This window comes from Antennarius striatus, chromosome 13 (genome assembly GCF_040054535.1).
Source record: "Antennarius striatus isolate MH-2024 chromosome 13, ASM4005453v1, whole genome shotgun sequence".
In the NCBI taxonomy this organism is placed as follows: domain Eukaryota; kingdom Metazoa; phylum Chordata; class Actinopteri; order Lophiiformes; family Antennariidae; genus Antennarius; species Antennarius striatus.
Genome location: NC_090788.1, coordinates 20,987,501 through 21,014,268, shown reverse-complemented (window position 1 = coordinate 21,014,268; position 26,768 = coordinate 20,987,501). Strand labels below are relative to the sequence as shown.

General features: G+C 40.5%; 1 protein-coding gene across 1 annotated transcript in view; it reads right to left on the bottom strand.

Annotated features, from left to right (window-relative positions):
* Positions 1-26,768, bottom strand: part of pknox2 (pbx/knotted 1 homeobox 2) — a 76,612-nt gene that overhangs the window by 25,882 nt on the left and 23,962 nt on the right. The window contains exons 4-6 of the mRNA XM_068330457.1: positions 16,954-17,060; positions 14,707-14,843; positions 593-764 (exon numbers count right to left, since the gene is read on the bottom strand). Of these exons, the coding sequence (XP_068186558.1) occupies positions 593-764; positions 14,707-14,843; positions 16,954-17,040 (396 nt within the window). The 5' untranslated portion in view covers positions 17,041-17,060. The remainder of the gene's footprint in view (positions 1-592; positions 765-14,706; positions 14,844-16,953; positions 17,061-26,768) is intronic.

The window sequence follows — 26,768 nt, the reverse complement described above, 5'->3', positions numbered from 1 at the left end:
CCTCCTTCTTTTAACTCACATTTAGTGATAGCTGTTGTGTGAGGAGAGCAGGATGAGGAGGGGTGGAGGGAAGGCCAGGGAGTAGACTGTGTCACTGCTAAAGCAACGGTCAGGTGTTCCTACACAGGTTGGGTATTAAGAGCTCTGGATTAATTATTCCCCATCAGGGTGAGAGATTAATTCAAAGTTTAGTGATGGAGATGTGAAACTACCCCCAAAAACATGTCTAACGCTCAAAAACCACAGCTGGCTGGGAGGACTCATGCATCATCATCATCATCATCATCATCATCATCATCATCATCATCATCATCAAGTGATTGATTACCATTGATTCCATATGGGAAATAAAGTATTTGGTGTCTTCATTATTTATTTATTTTCAATTGAAATGTAATTTTTGTTGTTGGAGAGTTATATACGGATATGAAGCTACTGTTGTTACCAACACTGAACTCCACATCACTGATTATGTTCAGACATGAAGGGGGCTCAACTGTCATCCACATCTAACAGGGTAATAAGAGTGTGATGTCATGACGTGTGTGTGCGTGTGTGTGTGTGCGTGTGTGTGTGTCAGATCTTTGCTCACCAAGTTGTCCAGCTCTGGGTCTTCGCTGAAGAAGGGTTTGTGTTCTCGCTCCTGCTGGTGAACAAAGTTTTCGATGTCGACATCAAAGCTGGCCGACGTGATGCACTCGGATCCCTGCGTGGCCTGTTCACACTTCTCAAACAGCAACGCCAGCAGGGGGAACAGTGGATGTCTGAGGAGAGAGACAGAGAGAGAGAAATTAGATTGTTTTAAAAATCACGTTTACTCATAAAAGCCAAATTACGAGATAATCACGTTGTGTTTACCGAACGAAGAAAACATCTCACTTTAACATTTATCAAACTAGAAAGACTCAAGTTTACCAATCTAAAAACCTCTCAGACCGTAAAAACTGGTTGGTCACTTCCTTCTGGATTCTCCAGGTTATTATAGGTTATAATTATACCATGTGCATCAAATTTTGTCATTTTTATCACCAATTTATTTTCTGAATCATTTAGTAATGCAGGCAGACCAGATTGATCCGCCATTCATTCAAATACACCAACATTAAATTTCATGCAACAGTAGATTTCAGTCATTCTGAACATAGAGGAGTAAACTTTATCCATAAACCATCACAGTACAAACACCTTCACTTTCAACCATGTTTCTTTTTGTAATTTGCTTCTATTTTTGATGTATTTTATTAAACATATGTTGTTGTCAGGATGAAAATGTTCACTCTGTGACTCACACAAACAAGTGTGTGTATAGAAACAAGTATCAGTAAGATTTATGAAAGTACACCAGATATAACTGAAGCAACAATAACAGGATAATAACAAAAGAATCACAAAAACAAACGAGTTTAAACTTTGAATTCATGCAGATGTATTTAATGTCACCGGACAGAAGTAGAAACTCATTAATATAAATAGTTTAGTACACAGCCTATTGGTCAGGCTGACAGGAAACTGAAATGTAATGAAAGCTGAGGAGAACAAACACCGACCGTGAACAAAAGTGTTTGACACACACGACTGCTGGAGCCCCACAGGTGTGTCATCCTCTCACACGACGCTACATGAATACGATTCAGTCAAATTCATTATGAATTCTTGGTACTATTTTACATTTCTGCCTGGGAAGCTGCTGAATAGTGACTAATTTCCAAATCCAGTGTCTGTACAGAGCATACAAGGAGAATGACATTCAGGGTTTTTAAATTTTAAAGTCAGATGCAGATGGTTTTTGTTCATCCTTTATTTATGTATAAGGGCTAATCTGGTTACTTGTTTTTTGTCAGATGGACAAAGAAATAGAAAACAGGACAGATTTCTGCTAAACTTGAGAGAAGGGTCCAGAAAAAAAGCTCTTCAATCTTTTTGTACAAACAAAATACTGAATCTCAAATTTTTATCACTCTATGTGGTTTTCTTCCAATTAAGGGTGCTTTAATTATAAAGAGCTTATTGTAAAATTTTTCTAAAAATGTAAAATAATCATCCACCATTGAACCTCGATGGTCCAAAAGTAATAGAATGTAGAAGAAGGATGTAATGTTGGTTGCATGAAAAGAAAAACAAATCTATTCATTTAACACTGAATGCAAACAAAAGATCGTCATCATCATATCCCATGATGCATCAGGAGGTTTTCCTGATGCAGGTTTTCTTAGTTTTCCTGTAAAGTAAATGACTTGTGTACTCCATATACTTTATATACTCTTCTACTGTAAAACTCTGGATGTTTGTTTGTCCTGTTTGTCCCTGGTTGTTGCTCTGATATAGGAGGTGCAGTGTCGACTATTACATTTTATAACCGCTCATTCCTCGGCGACATACAGTAAATACACTGGGCTCATTAAAGCACCGCCTGTGTGGACAGGAATGACGTTTTTGTGAAGGACAAGAACAGTCTACATTCCATATTAAATTCCCAATATAAGAAGCCCATTTGTCCAAGACGATTGTGGAACTTTTCCAGTCAATGTTCTGTTATCTTTCTCAACAGAAGAAGAGAATTCTTGGAAAACTGCGACAACCAGACTCCAAGCAGCAGAAAAAGACCCGCCAGACAGTAAACAAAGAAATCCTCCACCTCTGCTGGGAGTTCTTGTGTGTTTCTGCTCCCAGACTGGTGTGCTACACCAGACAAATGTGACAGGAACAAGCACCAAAGTTTGCAGAGAACTTCTCCAAAGTGTCTTTAAAGCTTGCAACGACTGGCTGGAGAGTTTTAAGAACTGGAACAAGACGACGGGACAGAACAACGATGGACCTGACCTCGGTGAAAAAGAAAACCCCCAAAACGACAACCGATGACACGATAATGTTTGACTCAAAGGAAAAGAAAGTCAACCATGATGTCTTCAAATGGGAGGGACAATTATACATGGACATGTAACACAAAAATCAAATATTTGTTTCATTTAATTGAAAAAAAAATTTCTTATGTATATAAAACACAGATTTTTGTTTCTAATTTTTGTTTTCTCGCTGGAGGTAGTATTTTTTTCATTCTCATTTTTTTAAAATTCCCATTCTTTCAGACGTGTGTGTGTGTGGGGGGGGGGGGGTAGTGTATATTTCAGGGGACTGCGCTGACATGGAGGCGGACTCGTGCTCTAACCCATGGCTCTCATTTGCAGCCTTTAATAGTCGTCTATATTATACTCTAATCTGCCTGATCCCAATTTAATGCCGCTCCCTCTGCCCGACGTGGCAGGAATACTAAACAGGGGGGGGGTCACATGCAGAATGGAGAGCCTCTGCCTTGTGTGTTTAATGTCTGCTGGTGGGGGGGTGTAACAGGGTGACTCTCAGCACTGCAGATGGTGTCTTAACAAGTTATTTACTCACACATCCAGCCTTTTGTTAGTTGTGTTATTTTTATTATCATAATTCTGCCAGTGGGATGAGATCATTTAACTGTGAAGAAGAAAAGAAGACATCCCAGTGTCAAAAGAGTTAGAAATACACACAGATTCATTGTGTCCAGGAGACGTCCCACTAAAGACGGGGGGGCCCTGTGGCTATAAGGACCTCTACTGGTGGGGCAGAGAAATACCAGCAGCGAGGGGTTGTACAGTAGGGTTATGTACTCACCTGTGTCTTCACATTCGTACAAACTTTATTTAATGTCGTGACAGACGGTGTTTGGTTTGTTTTTTCTTTAATTTCTTTGGGAGTAATAATTTTGATGAAAACTATATTTAAATACATTGATATTTTAAACTTCCTATAAATTATAAGTACACAGCTATGGGTTGGTTTGTGGATAACGCGCTGCTGAATGAGAGGGAACTGGATGTCCTCTAAATGACTAAAGGATTTATTAGGTACAAAACTACTCCCGAGACTTCTTGGAGCAGGAACGGTCCACGGGTGAAGAAAGGTTTTGGTGTGGTTGAAGGGCAGTGCCATGAATTTTAATATTAATATTTCCCTGTAAGAACAAACAAATATGAAGTAAAACTTTCATATTTTATTCTCCTCTCAAACAAATTCCCCTCCTCCAAAGTAACGAGTGTATGTCATTTATCTACAACTGCAGATCCAACACACACAGACTGTGTTTGAGGACTGTTTTTAACGTCTGGATCATTGACTTTCTGACACGTAAAATAAATACATTTATTTCATGTGTATAAAGGTCATGATGGACATTCATGAGGTGCATTTGTTGGAAATCTTTTACTTTTTGCTCCACCTTTAATGGTAATATCACTGGGTTTGTGCTCCAGGTTGTTCCTACAGTCATTTCTTTAGACATGTGACCTGAACACATTTTGTGTTGTTTGGTCACTTATAGAAGCATCAGCAAACTTCTAAAAGTTGTACAAGGTAAAACAAGTATTAATCTCCAAACTGTATTTTTGACTGAATTTTTGAATCAAGCTATGAACAAACATTTTTTTAATCTGATGTTTTCAGCTTTAGTCGGCCTTCACATGGGTGCTGAGGTTTCAACTGAAGGATGCAGCAACAACAAAACTAAAACTATCAAGGTAATCAGGGTTTGTATGAAAAAACATCCATCCCTGAACACATTCCATTGAGCACAGTTGGACATTACCAACTCAGAGTGGGGCAAAAAAACTACCCCTCTGTGCTTTCTATGACCTTTAGACAGGAAGTCGGGATTAAGGTAGATGGGCTGTGAAAAGGCATGCTTTTTCATGCCTCTGTGTGTGTGTGTGTGTGTGTGTGTGTGTGTGTGTGTGTGTGTGTGTGTGTGTGTGTGTGTGTGTGTGTGTGTGTGTGTGTGTGTGTGTGTGTGTGTGTGTGTGTGTGTGTGGCCGCATAGTCATGTGATGTGTGTTTTCCAGTCTTCCACTACCTCCTGCAACTAAACCGAGCCCCCCACCCCTGTGGTGGCTGCCAGAAGTGGCGGCTTCTATCTGCAGTGCGACGGAGTGGAGATTGCCGGCTGGGGGATCATTACAGGGGCCATAAAAGAGCGATTTACAGGACGGCCAGTGAGTGGAGTCAGCACGGTCCCCACCCTCCAGCGCCGCAATGTGCTGGATTACCAACGGAAAGCCCAAAATGGAGAAATGGAGGCCAGTGGGGGGAACGTGATGACTTAAACATGAAGGTGAGGGACGTGGCAACTCAGGTGACATCTGCTTTATGGTTGGTGAGTCAGAAGCCGGAGAAGGAAATAAGGGCCCACTTGATTTTTATGTTTGATTAAAGTGTGGTGCACTTGAAAAAAGTCAAGCATAAGTTAAGTCATTTCTTTATGGGTGTGGAATGGGAAATTCATTCTGTGCATATAATCTGTCAGTATAAGAAGCAGTGGCCAGACGTTATGCTGCACCCTGTGACAATTCTAAACCTGTGTACATAGAAGAACGCTCATGACCAGGAATCAAACCCACAACCTTCTCATGTGAGGTGTTGCATTGAGTTTTAGCTCAGAGATAATATAAAAACTGTTGTAATTGCTGTTGTTAACATTTGACAGCTGTTCTGGAGCTCAATAATCTTTGGGGATTTGCTTTTGGTCAACTATTGAATGAAGGTTCAAAAATGAAATCATGGCTTAACAGCCCCCCCCCCCCCCCCATGATTATGTTTAAGAGAGATTTGCAATACCCAGCATGCTGTCACCCCATCTCATCACATGCTGATGCTCTGTCACACCCTTCTATCCTTTAGGTGTCGTTTAGCATCTGTAGCGGCCCCACACACTTTACATGTTAACACAGGCTAACAAGAGAGGGCTCTGTGGTCAGGTTGATCCTCCATAAACTCTGTGGTTAGAGCCAAGAAACACTGCAGACGTGACTCGGGCTGGAGGCTTTTCTCTTGACCCCTGAGGTCTACATGTCCAAGTTCCATGTTTTATTATACCAAAAGATTGTGACACTAGTGAGGACGAGTATGACCCGTAGTTAAAAGAGATGAAACGATGTGAGGAAAACGTAACTGATATAGACAGAAAGAAAATAGTTGTGTTCTAGCGGCTCGACTGCTTCATGTCTGAGCATAATTCCTTTTTTTCTTTGTGTTTCTTTAAATGTGTCTGAGCTACATAACTACTGAAACTACAGACAACACTCAATCATAAGTTGTACTGTACTGTATATACTTACATAACTATCTTATTCTAATGTACTTCAAACCAACAACAATAACAACACAAATCAGAATAGACAGCTTTTCATTTGCTGCACAAACTTCTGTTCGTTTGTCAGACGGTCGGCATTCTTATTGCTCGATGCACAATCTGAAACGAGAGAGGACGTTTGGGTGTTTCATTTAAAGCGGGTCTTTGTTGTGTTGTTATTCAGCCCTGTTTTTGGCAAATTAAATCAGTGTAATGACTTCTAATTTCCCCCCACAAACATGTTCAAAATGGGACTTCTACAAGTATCACCAGCTGTATTTCGAGGCTTTGCATGACCAGCTAATAAAATAATTAAACTAATAAGGAGTCTTTACAATCCCGGTGACTTTTACTCGGTGGTGGTTATTTCCACAGCCCAGCTGGTAACTGGGCAACGATCAGGAACGATTGACCTGCTCAGGTCAGGACTGATAACTAAATCACTACTGTTAAATATCTTCTAAAACAAGCATTCTTAATAAGCTTCCTATATTACTTATGCTGAAAAAAAATTTTTCACCCCTGTTTGAAGACAAGACTTCAAGAGGCAGTCATGTACCGTTAACACATTAAAGATATTTGAAGACTAATAGGTAAATTACATTTGCAATTTCATTTAGTTTGATGTATTTTAGAAGGAAATGCAAATGAAAACATAAAAATACCAGACTGAGCTGTTAAACATTCATAGTCGACTACCAGTGAGTGAAAAGGTACGAAAAAATCTGAAAGTTTACTTGTGCTAAAATGAAATGAATTCCCGTCTCAACAGGATTCATTTTGTTCATCAGTTTACCTAAAAAGTTTTTTTTCCCCCCAAAACCTGCAGATTCTGAAGTGTGCATTCACGTTAGCTGACAAGTAAACGCCGTTTGGCCTCCTACGGAACGAGCCGTGATTGCCTACTTTCACAATAATCTGGCAGCTAGGCCACCAAGCGGGTACAGAGAGGGATGGGGGGGCGGGGTGTGAAGGTATGTGTTTATATGAATGTGTGTGAGCTGCGGGGAGAGCGTGTGATGGAGGTCCCTCCCTCGCTGGCTTTGCTCCCTACTGTTCGCCAGCCTAATCAGCCCCGCCGTAGCCTCGTTTATTAGGAGCCACTTTGTGGCGGTTTCCCGCTGGGCGTTCTCCCAACAAGGCCCCCGTTTCTCCAGGCTACATTTCTGAAGCGCAACCTTTCTGTGTGTGTGTCGAGACGGCATACAGACACACACGTGTGCACACACACACTATCTGAATAAAGCTTTTTTTTATTTTATTTCTTTGCTTTTCAAAATCACATTTTTATTCCCATTCCTGGTGCTACACGTCACTCTCCAGCAGAAAGCATCACCCAGAGTCTGATCTGAACAACATCTCTCCCGACATTAACGATAGCAAACACCCCCACCGAAGAAACTACTAATCAAAATAATACCAATCATAGACAAGAATAATGAAATAAAATCATTAAAAAAATTCATGCTATACTAATATTTTGACACTTTGAGAGAATAACCTTTGTGGAAGAAGCCGCAGCTCCTCTTGGAAAGCAAGATGGCATGAAAATTCAAGTTTTAATGGGGCCTAGAAATAAATAAAATAAAAAATAAAAAAACGATGATGATGAGATTTTCCTGATAAAAAAGAAGAATGTGTGTCGACAATTTATCTATTAATAACTGCTTCACTCTATATTTGTTGCAGGCAGCTCCTGCTCCATTAATGGATCACAAATTTGTCCCTATAAGAAAAAGAAGAGGAAAGAAAATTCTCGTCTTTGTTCCACATCCGAGTCAAGCCGTATAGAAGCCCGTAAAAAATGGCCATGTGAAAGAAACAGCCAATAAAACGACTTGAGCTTTGACACAGTTTCCTGCATCGAGCAGCGGCTGAGTACCAACACGCTCTGACCTGCTGAATGGAGGACACACTGGTGGAGAAGCAGGGCAGTGGTCAAGAAAGCATTGTGTCTGCAAACATACACACACTTCATGCCATTACAGAGGGATGAGCCCTGGATCACCACAACACTCACATCTTTGTGGAAAGATCCCACGACTGGCAAAAGCCAGAAAACATCGTTTTTGTGTCTTTTTCTGTCACTTTCTAAAATGCATTGAGGGACAACTCCTCCTTGATGTTAGTTCAATATGTTCGATAAAGTGGTTCCTCTAAGACACGTGTCAAACTCGAGGCCCGGGGGCCAAATGTGGCCCTCCACATCATTTTATGTGGCCCGTGAGAGCATAAAAGGTCAGAGTGTCTAAAAATAAATAGGTCAAAAGTGTGGTTTGTCCAAAAACCACATTTCCCACAATGCAGTAGTTCAGCCCATCTTAACTCTGACTAAACGTAGTGAACAAAGTTAATGTCCTAACTTGTGTCTGACGTTATTTTTCTTTATTGATTGATAGTTTGATCCTTGATTGATGGAGTTCTGTGGGTTTAATAACCTGACAAATGAAAAGGATTTATGTTAGAACAGAGAAACAAACAAACATGTTTTTTCTGTCTAACTGTAATGTTTGGAACTAGAATCAGTCAGAAATTCAGTTATTTAACATTAAGGAGTAGTTACATTTAGTTACATTACACTGAGTTACATTTAGTTACATTTATTAGTTACATTAAGGAGTAGTTACATTTAGTTACATTACACTGAGTTACATTTAGTTACATTTATTAGTTACATTAAGGAGTAGTTACATTTAGTTACATTACACTGAGTTACATTTAGTTACATTTATTAGTTACATTAAGGAGTAGTTACATTTAGTTACATTACACTGAGTTACATTTAGTTACATTTATTAGTTACATTAAGGAGTAGTTACATTTAGTTACATTACACTGAGTTACATTTAGTTTTAGTTACATTTGGCACTTTGAGGACAGCCATTATGCTGATGTGGCCCTCTGTGATGATGAGTTGGACCCCCCGATATAAGAAATGGATGTGGATATGTTTTCTAGACCCTAAGCGATGATCACATCCAATGTTCACGTCCAAACTCACAAACATAAACTGTCACGGTTCGGCGTGGCGGTGCTGGTGTGTGGCAGGGGGAGGCCAAGCTTGTGGGTGGAGCCTCGGCTCCACACCTGTTGGTCCTCTCCACACCTGAGACTCATCCACACACCCGTTCTGATTATCACACCTGAACTTGTTTTGGTGCTAATGACCATGAGGCTTTTTAAGCCTGGCTCCATGAGCGCTCGGTGCTGGTTCGTTTTCTCTAGTTTGGTTGGTAGTTTCTGATTTTCTAATTCTTGTCTGGATGAAGTATTTTTGAGTTTGTTATAAAATGATGGAGAAAGGATTCACTTTTGGTGTCCTGCATTTGGGTCCATATTCCGCCTCCCGTGACATTAACAGCTTTTTAAAATGAACGTCCGATAATCAGTCGTGTCACGCAGCTCGGCGTTAGATCCAGGTGCTTTGTGGTTACAGCAATAAACAAGACTCATTTACGTCCCACCTGAACATGAAACGAGACCAACAAGCTTCCTTCACCTTGAAATCAGTGCGTCTAGCAGATGGTAGTGAAGACTCAAAGATAAATTATAACCAAACAACTAAAGCAGCCACAGCAGAGGAGGCTGGGGTCATTTCAGAGAAAGGGACACAAGTGGAAGCAGCATGTTTGATGCTGAGGCCGACTGCATCAGGGTTCGGGTCATACACATTACACAAGGTCATACATCACGTGTTCCATGTCGTACATAGAAGTCACTTAGAGATGGAAACAGATTTGAAAAACATGGCATCTGTATTTGAGGAGATTTTATTTGTATCACTTTCATGGGTATTATTTTATTTATAATTTATTTTTATGTCACTTCAATATTATTATGCATACACTGTAAAGAAGAGAACATATGTGTTGCTTTTCAGTCTACCACAGAGAAATAAAAGTCTTTTACTTTGTTAAGAGAAACAAAAATTATGTTGCTTTCAATTTAAATATATGTGTTTTTTTATTATGCATTTTTAATATGCACTCCATTAGCTTTGGAGCATTTGTTTGTTTGTTTGTTTGTTTTTAGTCAAATAAGTCATGCTTCTATTTTCAGATCTTTTCCTTACATTTTTACCAAGTTCCTTTCACATACTTTACATTAGATGACATTACCCTCAGGTGTAATGGGCCTGAACACTACATACAGTATGTATTATATCTGTATAAAGGAGGGGGGGTGGAGCAGAATGTGTGAAAATCACTTCTTTTACATGTTATTTTCAGACATTGTGTTGAGGTCATTGTGTTTAAGGTGGATAAAATAATTAATCAGACTCCCACAGACCCATCAGCACTGAAGGTGGGAGGACAAAAAGTCTCAGGATGAAAACGTGGTGAAGTTGGACGTTCTACGCTGAACAAATTGTCATTGATTCTAGATTTCCACGTGTAAAAGCACAAAGTGCCACACATCTGTGTAAAGCACAATAGAGTGACCTTAAAACAGCTTGTTCTGGTAAACACAACTTTTCTTCCCAAGATGTTTCTGAGCATCATAAAGACATTTCTGCTAAGAAAAAAAAAAAAAAACAGAAAACAAGGGCTATTATCATGTCGCTTTCAATTAAGCCAGTGTTTCCATTTCGGAGCCGAATCGGCTTCCATCAGCCACAAACAGTAAATCTGTAACCTGAAAAAAAAGAAGCCTTACCGGCTTTTTAATAAGATGCAGAGAATCCAGAAGGATTTTTATAGTAAATGCCACAACTCATTAGGCTAATTACTCCATCACACATTAACTCGCTCCTAATAACAAAGTAGGCAGAGAGACAGATAGAAAGAGAGAGGAAACCACACATCTCCTCATAAAATTGGCATTCTTGCAATTAGTGAAAAGAAACATTAAAGCCCACACAGACTTCCTGAGCAAAATAATTAAAGTAAAATAGCAAAGAATCTCTGCGCTTTCTCTCCTTTCAAAGTGTGCAGCACCGTGCGAGCGCTGTGTACAGGCAGATCACACTTCCATTAAAATAACACTGCTGTTTGAGTCTTTCTGCATAATTTGACTCACTGTGGGAGATATGACTTGTAAAGTCAAATTTAATTGCATTTATAACAAGGTAACAAGGTGCATTTAGTCATTAGCTCCTCACACAGGCAAAAAATGATTCCCCCCAAAAAAATATTCTAATGTGTTCACCCTCCTCTGAATGCAGAGCAGCAAGAGATTCATTTAAGAGCTACACGTAATCACATGAGAACAGAACACGCTGGTGGATCCGTGGCTCCTGTCGTTCCCTCAGCTCAAAGTGTTGATCACAACATTTCTATCGGCCGTCAGACGCAATCACAGACGCTGTTGTCTCTGTCGTCAGCGTAGCTTCATTCAGATCCGTGGCCCTCAACCTGTTTTTGCTCCACAAACCGGTTTAACATCAGACAGTATCTTCACCGACCATCCTTTAAGGTGTGGCGGATACATAAAATTAAATAATAAATAATAATAATAGATAAAATGACAATAAATAAAATGATAAACCAGAATAAAAATAGTTTTTGTCTAAATATTATAATACTAATAAACATGAATCCAATGTGATTAAATTCCATTAACAGCGTCCTCACAACATCGCATCAGCGTTTGTTTTTTGTCCCTTTTGCTAGCTTGGGAGTTTCAATTTAAATTTAAATAAAACGGAAATAATGTAAGTTCTGGATTCTTTCTGTGTGACCTGGTGGCGACCGGTACCGGCCCACGACCCAGAGCGGGGGCCACTGACTCACTTAGGTTCCCTGTGTAACTCTATGACTGTCCTATGAGCCCTTGCAGTGTCACATCGATACGCTGAATGTTTATCCGACCCCCCAAAGGTGCTGGTTGAGATGCACATTCAGAAAGAAAGGGGGTTATGGGATGGACATGAGGTCCTAAAGAGATTTAAGTCTGGGGTGGTGTAACATGTTCTGATCCAATCGCATCACTTGCATGCAAGCAGGTGTGACAAAGCCCATCTGTTGACCTTTGCCCTCTTACCAGGCAAAATATGAGACAGCACCTGAGTTAAGCTAGGGCTCAGAAACGAGGTGTTCAGGGTTCAGAACAGAAAGGAGACTCTCATCCTTGAGTCTCCTGACAGGTCGCTCTGCGGTGACCTTTGAACCTCTCAGGGACTCTCCTTCTTTATAAAGCAGCAGCATGAAATTGCCCCGATGGACTCACACTATCACTGAGGTGTGTTTTGAAGCCTGCTGCGTCTCATCCTGACACACAGTAGTGCTTTCTACTTCTGGGTGGGGACGCATGAGGCCATGAAAACGCATCAGTACACGGTGAGCTGGGCAGGAAACCCCCCCCAACAGCCCTGATCTCTGAGAGCCAATCGAGCTCTGACTCCTGAATGGAACGCGGTTCAGTGGAATCAAAACGTGTGACTTCTTTCTGCATCTGGATGAGGCCAAACGGCACATCTGAAGCCCCGCGAATGAAACGTTTGCTCTGTGCTATTTATAACAGGCTCTTATTTATGTTGTTACGTCGAGACGATTTTTAAAACGCTACCAAAGCATTTTGATGTCGGCTACGAGAGGAAAGAAAGAAAGACTTTGTCAGCTCACATACAGAAAGTTACATCCTCCTCCTTTCAAACAGAAGCTGCCTGACTGTATTCACTGCCTCCGTCCTCACAAACTCACTACACCCTCATCACAGCGCCGTACTTACATCATTACCGAATGCATGAACCAATCATGTTGGTGAACACACAGATGTCACTTCTACTGTCACCCTTAATGAAGCACAAAGGTCACCCACCGTTCATGTGTTTGTCTGTGCAAACAGTTTACCACACACCGTTCAGAGCGACAAAAGACAACAGGCTTCAACAGTGTGTGTGTGTTTACAGACGTTTGGTATTGATCAGTCTGCTCAAGAAAGGACACACACATCCCAGCTCTTATATTGTACAGCAGGGGGGTCAAACTCATTTTTACCAAGGGCAACATGAACATAAAGCTGTCCTCAAAGGGCCAGATGTAACTAATAAATGTAACTCAATGTAAGTCAATGTAATGCAACATAAATGTAACTACTCCTTAATGTTAAATCACTCTAAATTTATTACTTATTCAAGTTACAAACATTACAGTTACACAGAAAAAACTATTATACTGTATGCTCTATTATAACATAAATCCTTTTAATTTGTCAGGTTATTAAACCCACAGAACTCCATCAATCAAGGATCAAACTATCAATCAATGAAGAAAAGTAACATCAGACACTGCTGCAGAGGAGCTCCAATCAAGCCACTAATACATTATTATTAAAGTCCTGTGAGTTTCCTCTTTACTGTTCCTGTGTTTGAAGACACCACCCAATAACACCCCCCACCTCCACCACCGCCTCCTGGAGCTGCTCCAAACATGGCTGCTGACATTAAAGCCAGCCTAGCATCTCCGAGCAGCCCCTCGCTTCAGGCCTGAACGCCGGCCCCCCATTGGTGGGACCTAAGGAGCTGGGACAGGGGGTCCAACACGGTCTGCAGGTCTGCAGCGTCATCATTTCATGAGCTGCACCAGACACTGAAGGGCGGCTCACGTGTCATTCTGATTGGCTGCCTGCAGCTTGACACAATCCACTAGATGTCTGCACTGTGAATAATTCATTTTATAAATAGATAATACATATGCATTAAAAAGATGCATCAATATTCTATTGGTAAGGTGAGAAAATATGAGTTACAAAAAATCTGAAATTCTTGCTCATATTTTATGATACATTCCATTGATTTACTCTCAGCTTACTGGACTTGAATTTAAGTTTACTACACAGACATTTTTTGCACATGAAAAAATTTTTTTTTCAGAAATAAACTGGACTGGATTCTATTTATGTTTTTATTCTCACACACATTCTGACATTAAAATGACTTTCCAGTGTCACCAGAGGACCAAGAAGTTCAAACTAGTGGTTCAGTTCCAAAGCCAGGTCTCTACCACTGCAAGAGTGATGCTTACCTTTGAAAATGACTGTTGGCATGAAAGAGAAATAAGTTATGTTATACAATTTACATCTAACACAACATCTATTTATTATTGTATGTATTTATGTTCATTTATTTTTCATGTTAACTTCAGCGCTCTTAAACTGCACCCCAGGCATTCATCGCAGGATGATTTAAAAGCTACATTGAATTCAAAGTGCAGACAATTGATGGTATTTCTGGTCGACTTTGTTGATTCCTGAAGGCTCCTTCTGGTTTGTGAATGACACTTGTCATAGAAACTGAAGGTGACAGACTTCAAGTATAACTTTCAAAGGTTTGGAGAACACTAGTGCATGTAGCCTTCAAATAAACACACCAACTTCATTTTAATGCAATAATGAAGCCAGCAGAGAGCAAAGAGAGAAGAGGCGATAATGATGCCAAAAGAAGAAGGAAAAGGAAGCCCAAAGGTGCACATCTCCAAAACTAACTTTCCAAATCCTCACATTTATTTAATGGTTGTGTCGTTGTACTGTTCAGTGATGGCTGTGACGATTCAGATGGTGGTAAGTTGTATTTTTAGACATAAAGACCCCTAAATGACACGGGAGGTTGAACCAACCTGTAAACGGCCCTCTTGTCAGACTCAAGCTGGGCCTGGGGGTCAAGGGTCACGCTGACAGAGGTATTTCCAGCTGCAGAGGCTGCTGGGATATGGACCTGTGGGGTCTTGGTGTTCTGCTGGGTGGTGCCCGTCATCTGGGAACACAGAAAAAACAAAGTGACATCTACAGTATTTTCTGTACTATAAGGCATATCTTCAACGAATGGCCTATTCTAAAACGTGTTCATATATAAGGCGCACCGGGTTATAAGGCACACTGTCGGTTTTTGATAAAATTAGAGGCTTTTAGGTTCGCCTTACAGCGCGTACAACACTGTAAATGCTTTGTGTTCCTGCTCAGCGAAGCGTTTGAACCCTTCTTCCCCGTCGTGAACACTTGTGCTTGTGAGGTCTTAGTTTTGATCACTTTTCAAAGCATTGCTTTTTCACACCAACGGACTACAAATGAGAGCGTAGCTGCAATGAATCACTGACGGTCGCCTCGTAATGAAGCTGTTAAGTAAAATGAATGGGACCAGACAGAGTAATGGAACGCGGCCCGTTCGCGTCACACCTACTGTAGGCTCCTGTTAGATGATAAACATTCAAGTGCTGTTGAGCAGCTCCAAACCGGCCATACAGAGGATTTATGTCCTTCACCACCGTGGAGTTACTAGAGAGTGTGTGTTAGAGTGTGTGTTAGAGTGTGTGTTAGAGTGTGTGTTAGAGTGTGTGTTAGAGTGTGTGTTAGAGTGTGTGTTAGAGTGTGTGTTAGAGTGTGTGTTGGTTCTCCTGACGCTGTGTGTGTGGAGTGGGCAGGAGAGCGACACACTTTACGACTGCAGTCCGTTGTCTACTTCATCCTCTACCCCACTTTCCTCTCTCATTTATTTTCTCTGAGGAAATTAGTCTAACATCCCCCCCACCCCCCACCAACTCCCTACCCCTTTTTCTCGTCAGGGTGGGATGGGAGGAATCTTCAAGTCTTAATCCCAGCACCAAATGGGAAATAAATTAGCTTCTTCACACTTAACTAGCTCTCATTTGCATTTGCCAAGCATGCAGGCTGGGGGCTCTGGAGCCCCCCCCCCCCGGCACTAATCCTCCGACAGGAGACAGAGGTGTTGAGGACCAGGAGGGGCAGGGGGGGGGGGGTCGGTCTGATGGACCTGCTTCACCTTCAGTCCATCTGATGTTCTGGGGTCCTCAACAAAGTCCTCAACAGAACAGGACTTGGCTTCTTATTCTCCCACCCATAATGCAATGCGTTTCACTCTCACGCTCATTAATTATGACAGTTTTATTTTCACTCTTTTTTGAGTAACTTCAACTCACCAATGGCTAGTTCCTGAATTTAAGCACATTATCTTGTTGAGGTTTCAGCTTTTTAAGCATTTTTAACAACCGCTCAGAGTTTACGGTCAAAATCCCACCGTTTTAGAAGAAAAGCGACATCTTTATGACGCAAACGCCGCTATTTTGGTCCTGGAACACACTTTTTCTCCTTCAGGTTTCATTAGTACGAGAATTAACAAACACACTTTCACTATGACAAATGAGATTTTAAGACACTCCAAATTAGAACCAGTTCAATAAATGCTGAAAATCTTGGAGTAAAGTAGGACAGTATACAGATCTGTTGCTCAGGAAACAGCTTTCCATCCCATCCCATCAGATTGGTGCTATCTGGCATGTTTAGTTCTTGCAGATTTACACAGTTTAATCTGAACAGGACTCAAATAATCCTGCTGACCTGAAGTATAGATGGATCCATGGACAGATAAATTGTCTTTCTTTATAAATTATATGACATATTGATGTTTGGACAATAATATACACTTCCCTTAAATTCATTATAATATACTAGTGTCATTATAATTTCCCATCTATGTTATAACCTATGGATGCAGCCTTGTCTAACGTCACTATATATATATACACGTATATAATACATTGTATTATAAAGTCAAATAATTTTTATCGATTTTATTTTTGTAAAATATCTATTTGATTTAGAATTGTGAAGTATTACCTTTGCATTAATCTAAATAACAGTAAGTTTAAGATTCGGGGGTTATTTTTTTAACAAGGGACTAATACTACTGACTGGTCAAACTAAGAATTTCTCATTGGTTGCTTAAAGAGCCAATCAGAAAACAAAAACTATTCTAATAAAATACTAGTTTTCATATATTTTTGTTGTTTGTTGTTGAACATAGGCTGTTGGGCTGTGAGGAGTTGGTGACGTCTAATGGAATGTCTGACCTGTTGGCTCTCCTGGTACGATGGTGGAGGAACGCTCTGGGTGGCCATCATTGTCACTGCAGGTGCTGGGGGCACATGTTGCATCATGGGATAGCTTCACATTGAGGCTGGTGAAGACAGAAAAGAGGAGATTCTATTACAGCAGCGGCCACCAGATGCTGCTGTGATGAAATAATAGATCAGAGTCTCCCCCAGAGTGTCTCTTCCACGTTTGTTAAATAATTCGGATGCTCAGTGTTTCAGTTCTTGTGAGCTGACAGAACTAAAGGGTGATGTTTTAATGCTGAGTGATCCTCCAATCATATCAAGAAGACTGGAAACAGAGCAGCCCTTTCAAACACCTCACACTCTTCCGTGCGACACACCAGCAGGTTCACAATGAGACCACAAACAAACCTGACTACTAGTTCACTAATTACAGAGCTACGCTTGTTTGCTAATTACAACCCAACCTTTAACGCAATGCATTGTGGGAGAGTCACCTTGGTCATCTCGATGTGTTTGCTGCCTGGTGTTGTTGCGCTATTACCGAGCCAATCAAAAGGGGGCTAATTAGAGCTCTTGTTAGTGGGCTAATTGCTATTGGTCAGGACCCCACAGGGCGGAGGGCTGAAACTGTTACCCCCACCCACTCTGAAACAAGCTAATTGGTTCAGGGTTCTGTTATGTACATGCTCGTACACACACACACACACACACACACACACACACACACACACACACACACACACACACACACACACACAGACCACCTAGGATCAGCCCAACTTACTATAGGCAAACACAGTAGGTGCTCCATCCTGAAGCTACACATAACCTATGTGAAGGCGCCACATGAAAATGTCCTCTAAATGAACTAATTAACCTGAGGGGGAGTGATTTGATAAATACCACAGCAAATCTTTTTTGTATCTATATCTAATATAAATGGAAGCCTGACACACACTATGTGATATTCTAATGTGTACCGGTAAAGTTATTTCTTATAGACCCAACGCTGAAATTGGAAACAGACATGTTCTAATGCCACTCACAGCTGTGTGGTCATGAAAGGCTGGCAGCAATTAGAGTGGACTGGTGGTATTGACCTGGTGCACAGCACTTGATTATAAGCTAGTGAAATGGAACTGGAACATATGAGTTGAGCCACAACATCCGCTCAGAGCGAAAGCGTCAGGAAATAAACACCTGACTGTTAAAGCTGAGGATTTGTTAGGAGGATGAGTCCTGATGGAAATTTAACAGCAAAGTATTTTTTAGATGAGTAAAAACATGCCTTTAAAAAAGAGGCTTGAATATCACACATGACGGGAGAGTACAGTATTTTCTACCAAACCAACACACCACCCTTGATGTTATTTACCTCCAATCTTGAATAAGTGTGTACAAGATTTGATATCTCAAAATTAAGTCTGATCCCATACTGAAACACTCTAAAAGGCTCCAGAGGCCCAGAGTATTTCATCAGCAAACATATTCTCTAACTTATCCTGGGAAATGGTTGAATGCAAATTCGTTGCAATTGTCTTTATACTTGTTGATCAATCAGGAAGTGGTAAAAAAAAAAAAGTGTCATATTTGTATATGTTGAAAAGTTGGAACGTAGCAGTGGAGCCCTGCTGGGTGTAAATGGGCTGTAGACGATGGACCCTCCCCGCTGAGCTCACGCCCCACTGACATCCAGAGCACTACTACATCACAAGAACTCTTACGACCAGAAGCTCCCATTCGGCGCTGAAGGTTGGTTTAATTCCACTGACGAGTTCTTATTTAGCTTTTAGCTCATCTATCACGTCGTACTTTGCTTGTGTTTGCAGTCGATGCATGAGCATATTCAGGGCTGTATTATATAAGCGTGTTTGCAGTTTGCAGCGTGTGTGATCACACTTGTTTGTGTGCCATGTCTCTGCGAGTCATTTTGTGTACTGATTGCGTCTTCTGGTTTCTGTTCTCATTCCAACTGGTATCAGCTGAAAGGCATCTCCTGCGTTATCAGTCCTCATTTTAATTGCAAATGCAGAGAGCGTGTCAGTGATTAAATGGAAAATTGCACATTAATTGATGAGACTGAAGATAAAGCAATTCCAATTACTGCACAGTATTTTAGGCGGCCTCTCAAGTTTCAGCCATCCCTCAAAGGAACGAGCCTCCAAACGCCAAATTTGAGTAGGCAATCGTGCGTCCATAAATATAGACGCACAGACACACCATCGCTGCTGAAGCGTGAATGTACGTACAAGAAACGACAAGAATACTCAAAGACAACAAGACATATAATTTCAACTGCAAAATCAAAGATGTAAGTTAAAAAAACAACTAACTTGGACAAGAAATCTTTCTTAAAAAGGAGATTCCAGGCATCCAGAAACTGCTCTCTCTGAACACTCCCAAGTTGTACAGTTACACAATAAAATTCATTCTGAGGACAAAATGATGTGTTTGTTCCTCAACAAAGGCCTTTTGAATTATTACAGAGTTCATAATGCATATCAAGTGAAAAAAGGCCTGTAGTGACAATCACAATTCAAAAGCAAAGCATAAAATGAAAAATGAGCAGGAGGCATAAAATTATTCCAACAAACATCAAAAGGTTTTTTTAGTGTCGATTGGAAGCCGTCACACTCTTTCATGGGTTTTGGTGGAATAAGAAACACTTCTATTCAACATTCAATTTTCCAACAATTCTTAGGTGTGGAGCGTCTCTCTGCTGGATGGATGTTGGGTTCGTCTGTGGCGTCGCTGCAGTTCTCTCATTCCCCACAGGCAGTGAAGTGAAGACCCGTATCTGGTCACGTATGATGTGATCGCTGCCTCAGGCCTCCACTCCTCAACCGCGTCCGACGTCTTTTCTCACACGCTTTGGCCTGAAGGAGACTCGCTGCAGTGTTCAGCCAATTACGTGTCAAAATGGAAGATTAAAGGAAACAGGTCCAACTCCTAATTTAAATAGTGAAAACATTCATATAGATCATTTCATCGAGGGCCACATCAGCATAACGGCGGTCCTCAAAGGGCCAGATGTAACTAATACATGTAAATAAATGTAACTCAAAGTAATGTAACATAAATGTAACTACTCCTTAATGTTAAAGAACTCTGAATTTATTATTCCAGTTACAAAAATTTACAGTTACACAAAAAATATGTTTGTTTCTCTGTTCTAACATAAATCCTTTTAATCTGCCAGGTTATTTAACCCACAGAACTCCATCAATCAAGGATCAAACTATCAATCAATAAAGAAAAATAACATCAAACACAAGTTAGGACGTTAACTTTGTTCAAAACGAGTTAAAATGAATTACTGCATTGTGGGAAATGTAGTTTCTGCTCAAAGCACACTTTTGACCTATTTTTAGACACTCTGACCTTTTATGCTCTTGCGGGCCACATAAAATGATGTGGAGGGCCACATGTGGCCCCCAGGCCTTGAGTTTGACACATGTGGTATAAAGGAAGGATTCCCTCGTGGGTTTAGAACCAGTTCCAACAAACAGTGGTGACCAACAGGACATTAGTTATGGTCCCCAATACTTTACTTTGGTACTTTCCTCTTTTTATGATAACAAACATTTCATTTCTAAGAACCTGCTGCATTAAAATGAAGAATATGAGTAAAATATCAGCACAGGATTGAGCTAAATAAATATGAGTGAAGACTGATATTACGAACCCGAATCAGCAGAGGGCTGCAGTTTGTCACATCCGATCTGCCGTACCCAGGGATGAAAAGGGCTTTGCCCAGCTAGATGAATGTTGTTACTGTTCTGCTTCCTGACTGCTTCCACATCTTCTATTAAAGTAGAGAGCAAGTCTGATGCTGATGGTTTCACATTCAGGTAACAAACATGCTAAAACTCTCTCTGACCCTTAACCTCCACAGGTCAGATGTGTTTCATGGTCACAACACTTCTCATTAAAGATACTCAGACCAGCTCCAACAGCACAAACTTGGCACCACATATTCAACCCAAATCTAACTCAATATATTTGCACTGAAGCTTTAAAAACAAAGATTAAGGTTCTTCCAATTCTTTCGGCATCTGACTGTATATTATTGTATGTGATGGAATCTATCTTTCAATGTAGCCTCCACATCTGGGGTGTTTTATTATGTGTTATCAGTTCAGGTTTTTTAGATTTTTTTTTAACTGCAGCTGAGAACGAAACAGAGAAAACAGTGATGTCAAGCTTTTGATGACATCCAGAACAATAAAGCAGCTGATCGTGGTGTGATGTCTCCGCTTTAATATAAGGTGAGTGATGATGTTTTATCGGGCCGGGTGCTGGATGTCGTATCACTTCAGTCTCAGTTATTTTTTGCTCCTCTACCGTTTGCCACTCATCTTGTGAAGATGTAATCTCATGTGATAAAATGTGCTTCATATGGTGGCAGTTCCACCTTAAAACAACGCGTTGAAGAAGAAGAAAGGGGGTGTCGACTAACATCTGGGATCAAACACTGAGGGTCGCGTCCCAGATCTGCTGATAGTCTGTGGGCATTACTGCACCAGTTACCTCTTAATAAGTATTTTATACTTTATGTTTAAATGGTCTCAATAGAAGTAATAATCCTTAACATTTATGAGTCCATTGAAAATGTTATAAAAGAAAAAGACAGTGATTATTTGGGACACGTTTGTGTTTGGAATCAGTTTGATCTGAAGTTTTGTGTTTGTGTGATGACAGACTGACTCAGTCAAGTTTGGAACCTTGATAGTTTATCTGAACCTCATGGATTGACCTTTGATTTTATTGTTAACTACATTTCATGTGAAATTAATTTTGTGCATTACTTAATTTATTACAGATTTATCCAATATGTTTTCCTCATTAAAGACAATGGATCCATATTCCGGTAGCATGTGAGACAGCTGATCAGTTTTAGTTGTAAACAGTAATGCCTGAAAGAAAATTCAACAAGGGATGTCTATAATTCTGTAAGTAATTCCTCAAAATTCATGAAGCTGATTTCTCAAAAACACTGAACCATAATCTAGAATGCTGAATCTTAAATAAATAATCTTTATTGTTGAGTTTGAGCACGTTATACTGTGTAAATGTGGTAACCATGACAGCGCTGACGAGAGCGACGTCCATCCACACAGCCTCTGTGGATGGATGGACACCCCACCCCTCAAAATCTCATTTAATCTGTTTGAGTTTGATGGTTAAGAGGTTTGACCTGCAAATGCAATGAATAATTTTTGGAAGTGAGCATGTCACCTTGGTCAGAAAATGATGCATATTGATGACATTCCAGACGGGAAGATGAGAAAAAAATAAATGAGGTGTTTTTGAATATGAGTAGGATCTAATCATTGCATTATTGTCAGGCCTGATTTACAATGCAAACAGCGGTAGGCGAGGCCTTAATGGCTTTGAATAAAACGATGGAGAGAAGGGAGGAATGGTAATGAGCTTGGGGTGGGGCGGCTGTGTACATATTTGTGGTCGAAACCCAAAACATAAATGAAAACACAGGGATCAGAGAGCAAACAGTCCAAACACAAGTGGGAACGGGCACGGATGCAAACATGTGTATTAATGCCAACAGAAAACACAGCAACCGGCAGCATCCTGAGGGCAACCGCACACTCGCTGTCTCCTGCTGTAGCATAAACACACACACACACACGCAAAGGTGTGAATGCACACACAGCCAGAGGCGAAGATAGTCTCTCCAGTGGTCTTGGGGGGTACAAATCCCCCCCAGGCTAACGCTAGCTGCACACACGCACCGCAGTCAGGACCTGGTGCTCACTCCCAGGCCACCTCATTAACCTGAGCCGGCCTCACAACAGCCGGCTCCACATCACTTACAATTCACACCACTATTATTTATTCATTCGCTTCTTGTTGATTGAACTCGTCCTGGACCGTAACACAGACGAGGAAAGGGTCTGAAGCTGATTGAAGGACGGTCGGTTCGGGGGTGAGGTGGACATTGTTAACGGAGGGTTCAGCGAGATCACATCTAAAGTGATGAGACACTGCAGTCTGATGCCTACTTCAAGTTTCTTTTCTGCACTTAACATTAAACAACATCAGACTTTCTGACATTATTTGTTAATACCTGGAAAATTACAGATTTAATCAGTAGTTTTCATCAAAATCTCATGTAGTTTTACTGTGACCCTCAAAAGAACATTTGTAGTACAGAAGATACTGGCAGAGATCACACTAGAAATAAAACCCCAAGGCTAAATCACTGCAGAAGGAGAACCCAGCAGTAGCATCATTTTAATTCTGCTACCAATCTCAATATAGTGTTTGTGTGATCTGAGTTTTTGGAGTCGGATTTAAATCAAGAAAAAGGAGGCAAGAAAATCAAGAAAGGCAGATTGTTTTCTACATTATTTATTTAGTCATTCTGATTTATCTTAATCTCAATAGGAAATGATCTAGATAGCTAAATCACGTAGCACCCCTAAAGTTAACTGGCCTTATCTGTCTTTGACAATCAACGACACGTCGTTCAAATAACAATCAATATGTATCAAGGTATATATATATATGTATATATATATATATATATATAGTATAATTATAGTCTGTGTGTGTATGTAATAAAAAAAATCAATGTTGCATCACATTTGTCATCATGACGATTCTTGTTAGAACACTGAGTCCTCTCCTCCTCAGACTCAAAGGCTTCCTCTGACTCGTCCTTATCAATTCCCAATGACATTTTCTGCTGGAATTTAAATCTATAACCTTTCCAGTTTATCCTCTCACTCTGAACTTCTTAATGAACGTCCTTCACGTATTCAAATCTTCCTCACAGCCATAATGAAGACACAAGGATTCCCCCTCGGGTGCTGCGCTTTCCGAGATTCATCGCTTTCTTTTTAACTGCTGACAAAGGCGTCAGTGCTCCAATCAGACTGCAATTTTTGTTTTCTTTGTATTTATGCAAATGTTTGTTTGGATTGCTGTTTGATTGTGTTCCTTACTGCTTTTAAAGAATCATATTAAAGTCTCAAGTAAAATGGATAGTGGTAAAACTAGAGTAGAGAGGAAATTTCTTTTGTAATTCCCCAAGGAGAGGTGGTTTGCATGCAAATAACCTTATTAGCATAGCTAAAAGCCCTTATTATAATGAGGTGAGGTTTCTTTCTGAAGAGGCTAAACATATAAGACAAAGATTAAATGAAATTCCAGACTGCAGGTAAATCATGAACTGTCTTTAATCATCTGTATCAACTTGTACCTGATTGGATTTTTTTTACTTTACTCCAAAAAAAAATGCAAGAAAAATAACTTCACCTGTTCTTTATTCTACTCGTGTTTCTTCAAACCAAATGCAATTCAAGTGTCAAAACTAAGAAGCCTTAAACTCAATCCTTCCATCCATCCATCCATCCATCATCCATCCATCCATCCATCCATAAACATCACGGTTGGCAGGGGACAACACATGGAATAGTGCATCGGATGGATATTTGATGTTGGAATTCCAACCAAAAAATTAAATCTAAGATTAAATCGTATCAATCAATAAAATCCTTCTTTTTGTAAAGCAAGACGCGAAAACATGTGAGCACTCATTACTGTGGAACCTGCTTCCCACGGGTTTCCTTCCTCCCAGTAGACTACAGCTCACTCCTCCTCCACTCTCCTACATGGAGAAATGATAAAAAGTAATTGGACTTTCTAATATATACATATATATATTTATTATTTTTTCAAACACACATACACACACACACATACATGCACACATAAATACATACATGCACACACACGCAAACCCGATGCGCGGTGACCGATTGTCTGACCTACTTCATTGAATTTATTTTGGTTTCAGCTCTGTCGTGGATAAATTTACACAAATGGGTGCTGCATCATTTCCTAAAACAAACACACGTCCATGAACACACACACACACCACACACACACACACACACACACACACACACACACACACACACACACACACACACACACACACACACACACACACACACACACACACACACACACACACACACACACACTCCTGGGAAGTGAATGGTGAGGTAGGAGGAGATTGCCAACATTACACTCCAGACCGCCAACAAAAATAGCGCTGCAACAGATCTGAATGGTGCAAAAGGCTCAGAGAACCTCAGAGGAGATCATGTTCAGATGAAGATCCAAGCAGCAGTTCGTGTTGTTCTAGTTGATAAATCCAACCAGGAAAACCTCAACCAACGACAAATAGATCGTACGAGCTAGTAGAGAGTATATAAATGTCATCCTGAAGTCCATGAAGCTTGACTGCTGGAATAAATAAATAAATAAATAAATAAAACATCAATAAAAGTCTTGAAATATTCCTGGATTATGAGGAACATGAGAACTGCAAATAATTCAGAGTCAAATCATCCTGCTGCTCTCGGACCAATGTTCTCTTCGCTCAGCTCGTCATGAGACACACAGGTGTGTCAGAGGTGTGTCTATCACTGCTTCTCGTGGCGTTAACATGTGTGCTTATGGTAACGGCTAACATCACCTGGCTTGTACTTAACGTGAATACTGAACATGGCTCCTTTGGTCCTGGATTCAGAAAACTTATGTTTAATATGATGAGGCATTATTATCTATGTTTGTAATTTACACAAAATAGAACACAAGTGCAACATCATTTACTTACATTTTTATTTTTTTACAACTGTAAGTCGCCTGTTCCGTTCTTCTGGTGTGCCATGTTCGACTTCACACGTACGCAGGAAAACATCATCACAATGTGGCCAGAAGATCTTAATCAGTAACATTTGGGGGATTTTTTTAGTAAATAAGTGAAACACCATGTTTTTTCCCCTCTATTTTCTCTGTTGAGAGTTACACATGTTCAGCTGGCTAAGGACCAGATACTGACATGGAGTCCTGAGTCGGTCCTAACAGTGATGATCTGAACAGAGATAGATGGAAAACTATTAATACATCAACATTTAACATCAAGGGCAAGAGAAACAGGACCCAAACTACAGTCTTACTTTAAATAATCATCAATCTGTTAACATTCCCATCCTAACATGCTAATATGTCTTCATGGTTAGCATCCTAACATGTTCAGGTATCACTAAGCACAGCGTAACCTCATGTTAATTCCATTATCTGGTCATAAATAAGGTAATAAAATACAGGAGGAATTTACATTTTTACCCTGATACTGATGATTGAAGAAAGGTCAGGAGGTCAACCAAGTCAGGAGGATTCATTCTCTGTGAAACATGAATTCTCTTTTATTTGGTGCCAACAACTATCTGGTTCCCATCTGGTAAAGTGACTGAAGCTAAAACAACAGACTGTAGTGGGAGAGAACCGATGCAGTGAACCTGTATTCTCTATTAAGGCCAGCAGGGGGCAATTCTGGGGATTTGGGGTTGTTTTTTGTCCATAACATCATGATAAAATGAGCTTTATTTTCACTAGCCTTGCTGAAGTGAACGGTTTCTTTTTGAGTTTATTGTCAGGAGGATGGTGAACATATAAAACATATAAAATCCACAGAGACGCGTCCCAGGTGGGTTTGAATCCAGGACCTCATTGCTGCCTGCGTGAGCACGTCTGCTGAATGGATCGTTCAAGTGGGTTCAACCAGGAGCAACTCCTGCATTTAATGTTGGAAGCCGGAGCTGAGCGGCGTCTGCAGCCTGAGGTCGACACACACACAGGAGGAGCGTTTCATCTGCTCTGCTGATAAACATCAGAACACTGACACCACAGAAGAAATGTGAAATTGGAATGGCCAAGCTCATGGAGAGTAAATGTAATCTAAGAGCGTTTTCCTCCGAGTCCCCCCCCGGCCCCACTCAGTGCTCTTCTTC